The 15,684-nt window shown below is 37.7% G+C and overlaps 1 protein-coding gene across 6 annotated transcripts in view; it reads right to left on the bottom strand.

Annotated features, from left to right (window-relative positions):
• Positions 1–6,697: 6,697 nt before the first annotated feature.
• Positions 6,698–15,684, bottom strand: part of RAB30 (RAB30, member RAS oncogene family) — a 146,786-nt gene continuing 137,799 nt past the window's right edge. For all 6 annotated transcript variants that reach the window (XM_043451090.1, XM_043451092.1, XM_043451088.1 and 3 more), the window contains one exon: positions 6,698–14,230. In XM_043451090.1, coding sequence (XP_043307025.1) covers positions 13,980–14,230 — 251 coding nt within the window. In that variant the 3' untranslated portion in view covers positions 6,698–13,979. The remainder of the gene's footprint in view (positions 14,231–15,684) is intronic.

Genomic DNA, 15,684 nt, shown 5'->3' with positions numbered 1-15,684 from the left:
CAAAAGGAAGAAAAAATTCAACGTTGAAGCCTGGGCAAATGAGATCTCAAACACAATAAGTTAAAAAAAAATAATGAAAAGACAGAGAAATACTATACAAATTAAGGAACAAACTAGAAACACAGAAGTCCAAATAAATGAAGAGGAAATAGGGAAGCTACCTGAAAAAGAATTCAGATAATGATAGTAAAGATGATCAAAAACCTTAAAACAAAATGGAGAAAATGCAAGAATCAATTAACAAAGGCCTAGAAGAATTAAAGAATAAACATAGAGAGACAAGCAATTACTGAAATTAAAAATACTCTAGAAGGAATCAATAGCAGAATATCTGAAGCTAAAGGACAAATCAGTAAGCTGGAAGATAAAATGGTGGAAATAATTTCGGAAGAGCAGAATAAAGTAAAAAGAAGGAAAAGAACTGAGGATAGTCTCAGAGACTTCTGGGACAATATCAAATGCATCAACTTTCAAATTATAGGGGTCCCAGAAAAAGAAGAGAAAAAGAAAGGGTATGAGAAAATTTTTGAAGAGATTATAGTTGAAAATTTCCCCAAGATGGAAAAGGAAATAGTCCATCAAGTTCAGGAGGCTCAAAGAGTCCCATACAGGATAAACCCTAGGAGGAACATGCCAAGACACATACTGATCAAACTAACAAAGACTAAACACAAAGAAAGATTATTCAAAGCGGCAAGGGAGAAGCAACCAGTACCGTACAAGGGAAACCCTGTACGCTTAACAGCAGATGTCTCAGCAGAAACTCTACAGGCCAGAAGGGAATGGCAGGATATATTTAAAGTATTGAAAGGGGAAAATCTACAACCAAGATTCCTGTACCCAGCAAGGATCTCATTCAAAATTGATGGAGAAATCAAAAGCTTTTCAGACAAACAAAAGTTAACAGAATTCAGTACCACCAAACCAGCTTTACGACAAATGGTAAAGGGACTTACGTCATGAAGAAATACAAAAGAAGAAAAAAGATCTACAAAATCAACCCCAAACAATTAAGAAAATGACAATAGGAACATATATATCAATAATTACTTTAAATGTAAATGGATTAAATGCTCCAGCCAAACAACACAGACTGAATGAATGGATACAAAAACAAGACCCATGTATATGCTGTCTCCAAGAAACTCACTTCATACTGAAAGACACATTTAGACTAAAAATGAGAGAATGGAAAAATGTATTCCATGCAAATGGGAAGCAAAAGAAAGCTGGAGTAGCAATCCTCATATCAGACAAAATAGACTTTAAAGAAGATTACAAGAGATAAGGAAGGCCACTACATAATGGTCAGGGATCAGTCCAAGAGGAAGACATCACAGTTGCAAATATCTATGCACCCAACATGGGAGCACCTCAAAACATAAGACAAGCACTAACAGACATAAAAGGAGAAACTGACTGTAACAAAGTAATAGTAGGAGACTTTAACACCCCACTCACACCAATGGACAGATCATCAAAACAGAAAATTAACAATGAAACACAAGTCTCAAATGATACATTAGATGAGATGGATCTCATTGATATCTTCAGGACATTCCATCCAAATGCAGAAGAATACATCTTCTCAAGTGTACATGAAACATTCTCCAGGATAGACCACATCTTGGGTCACAAATCGAACCTCAGTAAGTTTAAGAAAGTTGAAATTCTATCAAGCCTCTTCTCCAATCACAACATTATGAGACTAGATATCAATTATTTTTTAAAAAATTGTAAAAAACATAAACACATAGAGATTAAACAACACATTTCTAAATAACCAACAGGTTATTGAAGAAATCAAAAAAGAAACTAAAAAAATTTTAGAAAAAAATGACAATGAAAACACGACAACTCAAAACCTATGGGATGCAGCAAAAGCAGTTCTAAGAGGGAAGTTTATAGCAATACAATCCTAACTCAAGAAACAAGAAAAACATAGAATAGACAACTTAACTTTACACCTAAAACAACTGGAAAAAGAAGAACAAAAAACCCTAAACTTAGTAGAAGGAAAGAAATCAAAGATTTGAGCAGAAATAAATGAAAAAGAAGTGAAAGAAACAATAGTAAAGATTAATAAAACTAAAAGCTGGTTCTTTGAGAAGATAAACAATATTGACAAGCCTTTAGTCAGACTCATCAAGAAAAATAGAAGAATCAAATCAACAAAATCAGAAATGAAAAAGGAGAAGTTACAGCAGACAATGTAGAAATACAAAGGATTATAAGAGACTATTATGAACAACTATATGGCAATAAAATGGATAACTTGGAAGAAATGGACAGATTTTTAGAAAAGTTCAATCTTCCAAGACTGAACCAGGAAGAAATAGAAATTATGAACAACCCAATTACAAGCACTGAAATTGACATTGTGATTTAAAAAATCTCCTCAAAAACAAAAGCCCAGGACCAGATGGCCTCACAGGGGAATTCTAGCAAACATTTAGAGAAGAGGTAATGCCTATCCTTCTAAAACTCTCTCAAAAAACTGCAGAGGAAGGAACACTTCCAAACTCATTCTATGAGGCCACCATCACCCTGATACCAAAACCAGACAAAGACAACACAAAAAGAGAAAACCACAGCACAATATCACTGATGAACATAGATGCAAAAATCCTCAACAAAATTTTAGCAAACAGAATTCAGCAACACATCAAAAAGCTCACACACCATGATCAAGTTGGGTTTATTCCAAGAATGCAAGGATACTTCAACATACGCAAATCAATCAATGTGATACACTATATTAACAAATTGAAAGATAAAAACCATATAATCATCTCAATAGATGCCAAAAAAGCCTTTGACAAAATTCAGCACCGATTTATGATTAAAACTCTTCAAAAAATGGGCATAGAAGGAACCCACCTCAACATAGTAAAGGCCATATATGATAAGCCTACAGCAAACATTATTCTCAATGGGGAAAAACTGACAGCATTTCCCCTAAGATCAGGAACAAGACAAGGGTGTCCACAATCACCACTATTATTCAACATAATTCTGGAAGTCCTAGCTACAGGAATCAGAGAAGAAAAAGAAATTAAAGGAATCCAGATCAGAAAAGAAGAAGTAAAGCTCTCACTGTTTGCAGATGACATGATACTGCACACAGAAAACCCCAAAGATAGTATCAGAAAATTACTAGAGCTAATCAGTGAATTTAGCAAAGTTGCAGGATACAAAATTGATACACAGAAACCACTTGCATTTCTATATACTAACAATGAAAAATCAGAAAGAGAAATTAAGGAATCAATCCCACTCATGGTTGCAACAAAAAGAATTAAATATCTAGGAATAGACTTACCTAAAGAGACAAAAGAAGAACCAACAATTAGAACTAGACATGGAACAACAGACTGGTTCCAAATAGGAAAAGGAGTACGTCAAGGCTGTATATTGTCACCCTGCTTATTTAACTTATATGCAGAATACATCATGAGAAACGCTGGGCTGGATGAACCACAAGCTGGAATCAAGATAGCTGGGAGAAATATCAATAACCTCAGATATACAGATGACACCACCCTTATGGCAGAAAGTGAAGAAGGACTAAAGAGCCTCTTGATGAAAGTGAAAGAGGAGAGTGAAAAAGTTGGCTTAAAGTTCAACATTCAGAAAACTAAGATCATGGCATCCGGTCCCATCACTTCTTGGCAAATAGATGGGGAAACAGTGTCAGACTTTATTTTTTGGTGCTCCAAAATCACTGCGGATGGTGATTGCAGCCATGAAATGAAAAGACGCTTACTCCTTGGAAGAAAAGTTATGACCAACCTAGATAGCATATTAAAAAGCAGAGACATTACTTTGCCAACAAAGGTCCATCTAGTCAAGGCTATGGTTTTTCCAGTAGTCAAGTATGGATGTGAGAGTTGGACTATAAAGAAAGCTGAGCGCCAAAGAATTGATGCTTTTGAACTGTGGTATTGGAGAAGACTCTTGAGAGTCCCTTGGACTGCAAGGAGAGCCAACCAGTGCATCCTAAAGGAGATCAGTCCTGGGTGTTCATTGGAAGGACTGATGTTGAAACTGAAACTCCAATACTTTGGCCACCTGATTCGAACAGCTGACTCATTGGAAAAGACCCTGATGCTGGGAAAGACTGAAGGTGGGAGAAGGGTACAACAGAGGATGAGATGGCTGGATGACATCACTGACTCGATGGACATGAGTTTGAGTAAGTTGTGGGAGCTGGTGATGGACAGGGAGGCCTGGTGTGCTGCAGTCCACGGGGTCGCAAAGAGTTGGACCCGACTTAGCAACTGAAATGAACTCAACTGAAAGCATCTTTCTCATCATTAGCAATGCTGCTGCATCTGCTGAGTCACTTCAGTCATGTCCGACTCTGTGCGACCACATAGACCACAGCCCATCAGGCTCCCCTGTCCCTGGGATTCTCCAGGCAAGAATACTGGAGTGGGTCACCAGTGCCTACTCCAATGCGTGAAAGTGAAGTCGCTCAGTCATGTCCAACTCCTAGCGACACCATGGACCACAGCCTACCAGGCTCCTCCGTCCATGGGATTTTCCAGGCAAGAGTATTGGAGTGGGTTGCCATTGCCTTCTCCATCATTAGCAATAATCAGCTTATAATTTTCCCATCCTGAATACAGCATAGGAAACTTATGTAATATTATATTTGGAGAAGGCCTTAAAGATTATTCAATACAGCCTGTTATTTTACAGGGAAGAAATCCATAGCACAAATTGTTAAACAATTTGTCTAAAGTGAACTCGTTAGAAAATTGACATTCAAACTCAAGTCTTCAGATCCCGGATCCACAGCACATTCTGTGTCATGATGGAAGATATCAGTGTACTTAAAACTGGTTGGCTTTTTCATTGTTTGATGGCATATGATCATCCAAATGTGGGCAACAAGAAATGTTTATTTATTTACAAGTACATGGGAAAGCAATTTCCATTCATCTTTTTAAAAAAATTGTTACAAAGAAAAAGTTATTAATACATTCATCCTTTGCACACAAAATACATTCTTCTTACTCTCAGTATGAATTATTTCTTAATAATAAAAACCAAAGCTACAATGGAAAGTCAAGTGGTTTGGCAATTTGACAATGTTTTTTCAAGAAGGAAAATCCACACGTTGAAAGACAGTCGATATTCATGAAGGAATTGTATATTAAAAGTGCTCTTTCATTGAATCCTTGAAGATTGAGTGCTGCTATCCAGTATGATTTGTAGACGTCCTTTCCCATGAAATTCTCCATGTGATGAAAACCCAATTTCCACAAGACTGAAGCAGTCTTCATGACATTGACTATCATATCTAAATGATGGCCTCATAGAAAAATTCTTATAGACACAGTAGTGTGTTAGCCATTATTCAAGAGTCTCCTAATTGACCAACTGATCTAAGATTATAAGTTGCATTCTCTAAGGATTTTAAGAAGCTCTGCTTAAATGAACACAAGTGACTTGATTTGCTAGACTAACTACTTAAATTTTAAGAGACGTGAAAACATATCCCCACACAGAAAACTTGTACACAAATATATACATACACACACACACACACACATATATATAGCAGCATTATTTATAATAGCCAAAAAGTGAAAACAACCTAAATGTCCATCAACCATTGGACAAGTAAAATGTGGTATGTGTATACATACAATGGAATATTATTTAGCCATAAAAATGTATTAATTCATGCTACAACATGAAACTTAAAAACATTATGCTAAGTGAAAGAAGCCAGACACAAAAGAGTACATATTGTATGATTCTATTTATATGGAATGCCCAGGATAGGCAAATCTGTAGCAACAAAATAGATTAGTGGTTGTGAGAGGTTGATGGGGAATCAGGAAGAGTGATTGCTAACGGGTACAGAATTTCTTTGGGAGATGATGAAAATGTTCTGGAGTCAAAGAATGGTGATGGCTGCACAACTTTGTGAAAAGACCAAAAAACACTGAATTGTACACTTTAAAGGGGTAAATTACATAATGTACGAATTATGTCTGCATTTTGAAAAGAGAAATGCAACTTCATTTTTAAATATCTTTTCCGATTCCTGCTCCCTCTACCCCTTTTTAATGTTGATTAAAGTGTTCAGACAATCACCTTTCTACAAAATGTTTTCAGATAATTGCACTCACGTCATCATCAGCTTATATTTCTAACAGGCATTTTATTAAAAAGGAATACATGAACACAGAAGACATGATAGAGCATACCGTTAATATCTGTATATTAACATTTAAAATCAAGTATTTTGCTTGTGTTGAAGCTAATAGCTAGATTTTATATATTGATGTATTTAGATATTATTGAGAGCTTATGCTTAAAACCAATAAAAAGAGCTGAGTTCATAAGATTCCATGATGAACAAGTTTGTTTATGTTTGTTGGTTACAACTATGTCTATGTTAAAGATCCATTTCGATGGAAAGAGATATGTAAAGGGAAACTAGGGATTTTCTAAGTCTTCATAAAACAGCTTATCTAAATATTTTAACTAGCTGCTGAGAAGACCTCCAGAATTATATATTTTGTATTTTATTTCATCCCTATACTAAAAGTCATGCATTAAAATGTATGCAACAATAAATATGGGGCATACTTTTTCCCTTTAGATTATGAAAAAAATCTCTTCTTAACCCTTTTATTATCTGAAATTTTGATCAAATGTGTTTTGTTTTGTTTTGCTGAAAACAGCAATTTTATTCACACACTTTATGTAAGTGTATTTAAGTAGCTCCCTTCAGATCATCAAAGAAGCCCCAACCATCTGGTATGTCTAGAGGCCACTTCAGTGAGCAGAAATTAGAAGCCAGCATTCCAGTCATTTGAAATTTTCTACAACAAGAACATGAAAGCCCCAAAATGTCTTAAAGGAATAAAAGGATTCACACACAAAAATTTTTTTTAATAAATCAATTGACATTCAAGTAGCCTACGAGAAATTTCCACTAACATTCGGCAATTATATAGAACAAGAGAATATTTATTCTTAATGATTACTTTCCAGAAAGCAGTATGTTTAGCAGCTGTTTTTCAGAGGGCTTCTCAAGTTTTGCTATTGGTATTTAATCCAGGCATAACTGTGTAACTTTAAACAAAAGCTCTGCACCATTCAACCAACTAGTGTCAAATTATCCTAGCAGATCAGATTCTTACCTTTTGCTACTCTGTGCAAGAATTTTTGCTTTATTAGGCATTTGGTATTCTGATTTTTATTTCAGAATGTAGAAAAGGCAAGAAACCCTGCTAATAGTAGGTGTTGGTAATTATGTCCATCAAATTATGTCATATATGAAATTACATTCTAAAAGTAGTTGGCAAAGCTGGGACTTGTGACTCCACTTTTACCAAGAGGAGAAAACAAGAGCCACACACCAGAATAAGTCTTCAGAAGCACACTTGGTTATCAAGAATATGTTAACGAAAGAAGAAAATACTAACTGAAGAGTCAGAACAGTGTTTGTGATCTAAATCTGATCGCTATCAATAAGAATCCTGACATTCCCCAAGGGGATAATAATTATCACCTTAATGAGCTTTTTCTGTCAGTTTTTTTAAAATGAGGCAAAAGGGTAATAATAAATGGCAAACATGGCCCTTTAAAAAGAAGACAGGATCAACCAATTTTTCTTCTCTTGGAGGATGGGATCAAGAAGAAAGAGGTTCAAATTGCACTGTGAGGTATTTCAGTAATAAGGTTAAGTTTCCTGATGAGTTTGCAACCCTGGAATTGCCCACTGGAAGAGAGAGTATACCTTTCTTGAAGTAGTAAAGAAGTAGAGTGTCAAAAAAAAAAAAAGAAGTAGAGTGTCTTGGGTAACAGTTATGCACTAAGGCAGAAAAATGCATTAAACACGTGACTTTCTTTTTAAGGCTCTTTCAGAAACGGAATTTTCGTTTTTGTTTTTCTGAAGTCAGGAGGGTTCCTTGTTTTGTTCAGAGGATCTATACTTGTTTCAAACCATCCAAGGTCTGCTCTTCATCAAGGAGAAAAAAACAAATATTTGGGTGCTTACTGTTTACCAAGTTCAGTACTTTGAATTTATCTAATCTTCACAATAATCCTGACAGGTATTACTACTGTTAGTCCATCTGGTAGATGAGGAAACGTATGCTCAAGAGATTGTGCTTTGCATAATGTTACAGCTAATTCAAGGGAATTCTAGGACTCCTCACCCCTAGCCTAGTGTTCCATCCTCTAATCACCTCCTACATCACTCCCTGATGTGTCAAAGTCACACCCCACCAAGGATTCCATCAGGAACTAGAACATAACACCTCTAAAAATTTTGCTTTAACTCAGTGGAAAAGTAAAATTTTGACTCATGCAACATCATGCAGGCAATTAAAGAGGAGGCTAGCTTTTGTGCTCTGATTTCTCATCCAAAGGAATCAAAGAAAGTCTCACCCAAACTCAAGTGTTTCTCACCATAGTGATGCAAGACCAATGACTTTTGCTTAAGAAGACCAATAAAGAGCCATCTACCAGCCTTGCAAGGATGCAAGTTATTTTGCAAGTGGAATCATTAGAGTCATGAGCTTTATTAGTAAATATTGCTTAGAATTATCTCTGATTTTCCAATCAGAGATCTATATGTTGTTACTTTCTACATGAAGCAACTTGGTCTCCATTCTTTTAAAACCATTTTCAGATCATGTTTTTTCAAAAGAATCAAACTAACCAAATGTCATTTGAGATTTTTCCAAGATTAATCTTGGGGACTGCTTTATGCCAGTGACCACTAACCCATCTGTGATGGGAGCTGTAAAACTTCATGGGATCTTTGACTGAAGATTCTGCTCTCCTAAAAAGGTTTATCCTGAAACCTTGAAGAGATAGCTACTATTCACTAAAACTGAGCCTGGCTTATGTTTAGCAAGTGACAGATACACAATTTCCATGATTTAATGTGGGCTTCCCTAGTGGTTCAGATGGTAAAGAGTCCATCTGCAATTCGGGAGATCTGGATTCGATCCCTGGGTTGGGAAAATCCCCTAGAGAAGGGAACGGTTCATGTAACTTCTACTAAAACAATACATTTTTAACCTTTAACTCAAGATCCAGTTTATGATTTCAACAAGACATCAATGAATGGACCAAAAAAAAGCAATTCCAGCCTAAGGGTATAAGGGCCAGTCTCTTGACCTAACTGACATGGAAGCAACCTCCTTCCTGGAGAGGGGCATGCACTTTGGGCAAAAGAGCAAAACCTTAAAAAAAATTATTAGCTGTGGGTCAACAGATATTTAATTGAACATGTTATGAGGAGCAAAGTGCTAAAAATAGAATTTTAGTAGGTCATCTTGTCCACCCCAACAAGTGCTGGGATCCTCTCCACACCATCTTTGCCAAGTTCTCAATGAGCCTGTGCTTGACAGAGGCAGCCCCTTCCATGGGGAATCAACTTGTTGAGAAAGTTCTCTCTAATGTGAAGTTCAAGTCCATGGCCCTATGACCTGAATTTAGTGGGTCTTATTCCACCCCTTCAAACCAGAGTCTTGTTCTAATGTACCAGTTGTATTCCTCTTTTTCCCAAGCTAAACGTCCCCAAATCCTTCAAATATTGTTCAAACATTTTAAATCTAAAACCCCTTCACCATCTTTGCTTTGCCTCAATTTGGTTTCTTTTTTTTAGTCACCAAGAACATTTTGTATTGGGCTATAGCTGATTTCAATTTGTTTTTAAACAATCGCTCCCCAAAATGACCGCAAAGTTCCCATGGGCTTAGGAAAGGAGATGAAGTGTTGTCTCCCTTGCTCTAACACTACTATAATTAATGAGCTATTGGAAGGGATGATAATTTCTCAGTTCAGTTAAGATCTCTCCCCAGTCTGAAGAATCTAAGGGAAATAGTTTTTCCCTCCAAACACAAATAGGCTCAGGTCACAGATATGAAATCCAAGAAGAAGAAAAAACAAAAACCCACAAAGCACATCCCTTTCTTAGTCCCAAATTAGTGCTTAACCATACTGCTTATGTACAGTACATTTTGTCAGAAGGGTAACGTGTTTTTTCACTGCTTTTCATTTTCTAGTTAAGTCTCAAGAGTGTTAGTTGCACTAAAACACATCTGTCAGGGCCGTGGTTGAAGAGAATAACTAACCAGTTGAAGGTAAAAAAAAAAAAAAAAAGCTAAAAACTTCTAGAAAAAAACAAAGGGTAAACCCTAGAAGAGCTCTTTCAGAGGCTAACAGGGCAGTGATCCTTAAAGTACTTATGATTATGAAATACACAGAGTTTTGCTGTATTAAGAAACAGAAAAGTCTATCTTTAAAGCTGTTGGTTTGATACATGGAAAAAACTAAATAGTCTTTTTTTCTGAATATAATATGATCCCATTTATGTAGATTATTAAAAAAGGAAGAGGAAGTTTTCATTTTAGTCAGACGGCCAATTCAAAATCATTTGCAGCTGGTATTTACTCAGAAAGATTCATTAACTGAACCTTGATAGTGGATCTGGAAGAATTATGGGATAGTTTAAAGGATAAATGAGGCAAATCATTATCTAACACTGGAAGTCACCAGTGTCCTCCAAAGACATATATTCATAAACAGAAGAGGAAAGAAGAATCCAGTCCTTGCTTAAATACTGCCTCTTCTCTCCAACAAGTCTAAATTGCTTAAATAGCCCTAATCCAAGTATCTTATTTTGGCCAATGGCTTTTGCCTCTCTTACTAAACTGTAACTCAGAAACTAGCACACTGTCAATCCATTTCATTTTCACTTTTAGTTATTTTCTTGCCTCTTTACTCAGAGGTGCTAACATGAAACAACTAAAAAAAAGAAGAAGAAGAAGAAAAGGCCAGGGAAAGCTAATGGTTTACTCTAAGTAATCCACAGAAGGATAACTGGCTACATATAATCAAACTTAAACATGACTATAATTCAATAGCTCTAACAAAACACATGGAGGACTAAAAAGCCTTGCATAGGTAAAGGACAAAGCATAAAATCCTTTGAGAATACAGCCTATACAAAGCCATAATATCATTAATATGAGTAAACTATATGATTTCACAGATTCTCCAGATCCGGCTCTATGACATGATTATGATGCACTGTAAACAGGAAAAAGTGTGCCATATATTTAGTAACTTTATTTAAAGAAAAAAAAAGATCACACCAAAATGGAGGCAGACATGGACTCTGGAGGCCTCACGAATCAGATCAGGCCAAACTGAACTATGAGAACACAACCCTCTTTTTCATCCATCATTAAATGAGAATTCATTTTCATTTAAGAAGGTTCATCTTAGCAAATATGACCAAGGCAACAGCAACTAATAGACAAATCAACACATTTGGGTCCTGGCCTGGGTTAAGATGACCATATTTAAATAGTGTCCTTTCTCAAGTTCTATTTGAGAAATGTCTGTCTAATCAGAAAAGCTCCTCCTGGCACTAAGTTGTTTATTCAACTAATATTTACTGAGCACCTACAATATTGTCAGGGCTAGTTCTCAAACTTGAGATTCATCAGGGAACAAGTGTCCATAAGGCCTAATCTAGAATTCATACAGCTAAGAGAGGGAAAAAAAAAGAAACAAAGCCCTCGATTCTCATATGTCCCTGCTGATGTGGTGTAGATGGGTGATGTTAAGTACAAAAAGGCTGCAAGGAATAATGGAGGAAAGGGGCCAAGAGCAGAGCCTTCTAATCCCCTTAAAGCTCAGCCAAGAGTAGATAAAGGAGACTGTTCCCTAGGAAATAATCTCAGAATGCAAGAGTGGCCCTACAGCCTACTATTTTACAACTATTATGTCCAACCTAACAGTATTGTAGCCTCTATTTCATAAAGCAACTTTATTTTCAACATACTTGCTGCTATGAAGCAAAGTTGGGTCATGATGTACTGGGGACTTTGGATTTTGCTCTAAATGAGACCTAAACTTAAGGGCATTTCCTCACCATGTAAGAAGAGCTCTTCTGCTCACCTTGATCAACTTTTCTGAATACCTTTTATTTGCTGGCTTGATGAGGAAGATGGGGAGGGAAAGGCAACCATGATAAACTATTTTGGTTGGTGTTTACGAAAATTATTTTCTTTCCTATAGAGATAGATTCTGAAATAAAAGCGACTCGAACTTCTGGGATCCCTTTCTCTTACCCACAGTATCAGGACAACCATGGTGAAGCCAACCACAGCATCAGTCCCTTAAACAATATGTACAGTTCCCACGTGCAAGTGACAGGTCACTCTGAAACCTGCCCTAGAAACGCTAGAAAGGCTTCGCCAATATCGTGTCTGTACATGACTCGCTGCTTTAAAATTCAACAGCTTTCACACATCAATATATCAGAACCAAGACTGCCACCATCTACAACAACAGTGGAATGACCTATCATATCCTAATCCCATGGCTCATCCCTCAGTTATGCTAAGCGGCAAGCTACTGAAACATCTGACAGCATCAACAGCAAACAGATTTAATCATTTTCCCAATTTGCATTTATATCTGGGAACAAATTGGAAGTATGGCACTGAAGAAACAGCAACACATATTCAGCAGCACAGCTTCCACTGGAGTTGGTTTTTAAATTGGCTAAGAAAAGGCATGCACACCTCCATCTGAACTGGAGATTTGCAGGAACATATGCATACAAGGGAGCGGGGGAAGGAGGGGGATAAGGTAAAAAGGGGAAAATCAGGAAAGAAAGTGAGGAAAAGAAAAAGATATGGGAAAGAATGAATGGTCATGAGTCTGAGAGTAACATTACTACAAGGAGATGACAAATGACTACTCCATCTGCTTCCACAGGCAGATTTTTTTCTAAGGTTATCACTGCAGATACAAAAATGGCTCGTGAGACTTTTCATCCACTGCGATTCTCACTCACCATACTAAAAACATCTACAAAATCCTAAGCGTTGGTCTGTCCAAGATGGATAGTACCAGGAAGCAAAAGACGAGACTTGCTATCAAGGACTGTGCTCTGCTTGGAACTCCGCACTGCAGTCCATTAAGCCACAGTATTTTGGTCAGATCAGGTCTGGTTTTTCATACTACTCATAATGTCTTAGAGCTAATCTCTTATTATGAGGGTGTCAACCATTCTCTCTCTCTCTCTTTTTTTTTTTCATTTTTCAAACTTTTTCATTTACTAGAAGGGCAGGAAAGATGGGAGAACGGAAGAAGAAAATGGTAGAGACTTAGAGGGGAAGAGGAAAGGAAAAGTATCCTCTTTTCCAATAAATCTACCCTAGGGCAGGTCGTAATGAGACTTCGAGAAAGAGAGCTGATTCATGGTCTTCCCTTAATTTTTGTTTTGTTTTTATTTCTATGTAAGGTAGGTAAGGACATCGATGTACTAAAACGTTTGGTCTGTGAAAGAGCGGAATCATTAGCACCAGAAGGAGTCATGGAGCTTGTGTACAGTATTAAAACTATGATTGTTACTCTTGTCATGGGTAAAGGTTTCATCTCACTGTTACATCCCAAAGTTCTTGAAAGTGCCCGTGGAAAAAAAGAGAAATAACACTTGTCAAAATCTCCATGGAGTCATCCACACGCACCACAGAGATAGGACTTGGCCTTGCCGGGTTTGGTTTATCTGGTAGACAAGAAAACCAGGGCCCCCAGAAGCCCTAAAGAGCAGCTCCACACATGCACCCACTGGCGTGCAGGAGGGGTCCCTACAGTACGTTTCCCCCTGGACCATGTTCGGGAATGCGTTTTACTTGCTTGTTTAAAAAAACAAAAGCAACATGCTCTGCAGATCATGGAGCGCCTAGGGCAATTTTCTCCTTGACCCGACTCCAGACTGCAAAAGGGTGAAACCATTATATGTTCCGCGAACGCTGGCCTGCAGACGAGGCCCCGGCCCGCCGTGCTCCGTAAGCTCGGGAGCCCACAGGAGTCAGAAGGTCCCAGAGCGGGAGCCACAGTCATCGCCCGGTCTCCCCAGCAGCTGGGGGCCCATCAGGGCAGCTGCGGATTCCTCTCGCCTCGCCTTGCCTCAGCCTTTAGTTGAAATTACAACAAGTCAAATAGCTGATACTTTTCCCTTCTCCAGGTAAGGGTGAGGATACATTGTTCACCAGGGTGTTCTGCCTGGCTTCACTGATGAGGCGGCAAGCCAAGTCAAGGAAGAGTTTCTCCACGTTATCGGACTCTTTGGCTGAGGTCTCCAGATAATACATGTCCTGAGCTTCTGAGAATTCTTCGGCTCTCTGCTGGGAGACCTCTCTCCTTTCAGCCAGATCAATCTTGTTGCCTAAAACAGCAGTAAAATCAGAGAGAGAGAAAGAGAGAGGGTCGTCATTTGACCTTTTTGCGGATTCGGAAACATCCAATTCAGCTCCGTATCTGAAGTCAAACCAGACAGATAGGAAAGTAAAGTGGAACCAAATGGGACTATGATTCCGGGGTTGTTTATTTTAAAAATATCAGTTCCATTTGTAACGGCAAAGAACTGGAACCAACCCAAAAGCCCAGCAGCTGGGCACTGGCTGAATAAACTATGTTATAACCATAGCTATTTGGAGTTAGGTGCCACAGGAAAAAGCAATGAGGAAGGACATCCCTGGTGGTCTGGTGGTTAAGAGTCTGCCTGCCAACACAGGGGACATGAGTTCGGTCCCTGGTCCAGGAAGATCCCACATGCTGTGGGGCATCTAAGCTCATGCACCCCAACTACTGAGCCCTCATATCACAATTAATGAAGCTCACACACCCTAGAGCCTGTGCTCCACAACAAGAGAAGCCCACACACCACAACTAGAGAAAGTCTGTGCACAGCAATGAAGACCCAGTGCAGCCAAACATAAATAAATGAAAATAAAAAATTAACAAAAAAATCTTTAAAAAGCAATGAGGAATATCTCTACAGGCTATCATGGAATGAGACATTAGGATAGGTGGTTAAGCAAATAAAGCAAAGTAATAAAAAAGCATATATAATACACAGCTCTTGATCTAAGGAAAAGGGGTGAAAAATACATACATATAGTGTCTTATTTTATTAACGAGACACTAAAACAAAATTTTAATTTTAAAGATAACAATTACCTGTGAAAGGAACAAGGATGAGGGATGAAAATCAGACCTCTCTAAATATACTTTGTGTCATAGATTTGACTTCAGAATCTTATCAGTATTTTATATGACTATACAATATGAAATTAAATTTAAAAAGCAATTCCTAAAATTGAAAACAAAATTAAACAAATGAACCTGTTTATCACGAAGTGGCATGATCACACAAACAGGAACTATTTCAGGTAAGCTGAAGAGAATTTAACCAGTAATGGAACCACGCATCCCCAGTGGCATATAACCTAAGGACAAACAGAACTGAAGGAAAAAATCTTAAAGTGCTGCAGAAATCATCTTGTTAGTGGTCGTGTTAGCAGCATTATTCTGTACTGCTGTACATGTTTTAGGGGATAAAGCAAATGAGTAATTATGCTGGTGACACTGGGACAGGGATCTGGGACATGGGAGAAAGGAAATACGGATATAAGCTTAATGAGGTAAAGGAAAATTCCTGTCGTCCCGAATTACAAATGGAAGTATCAGTGTGAATAATTCACGGTGTTATTTTACCTCTAAAAACTGTTCTACTTCTGTCCTGGAAATCCGACAAAGGTGATACGTCCGCTGTGGTGCTTGGCAACATTGCTCATGGTAAAAGTGACCCTTGATTGATAAATTCCATCTGGCCCGGGA

This window comes from Cervus canadensis, chromosome 29, assembly GCF_019320065.1.
Source record: "Cervus canadensis isolate Bull #8, Minnesota chromosome 29, ASM1932006v1, whole genome shotgun sequence".
Classification (NCBI taxonomy): domain Eukaryota; kingdom Metazoa; phylum Chordata; class Mammalia; order Artiodactyla; family Cervidae; genus Cervus; species Cervus canadensis.
The sequence above is the reverse complement of the archived record's forward strand: the minus strand, read 5'-3'. Positions and strand labels throughout refer to the sequence as shown.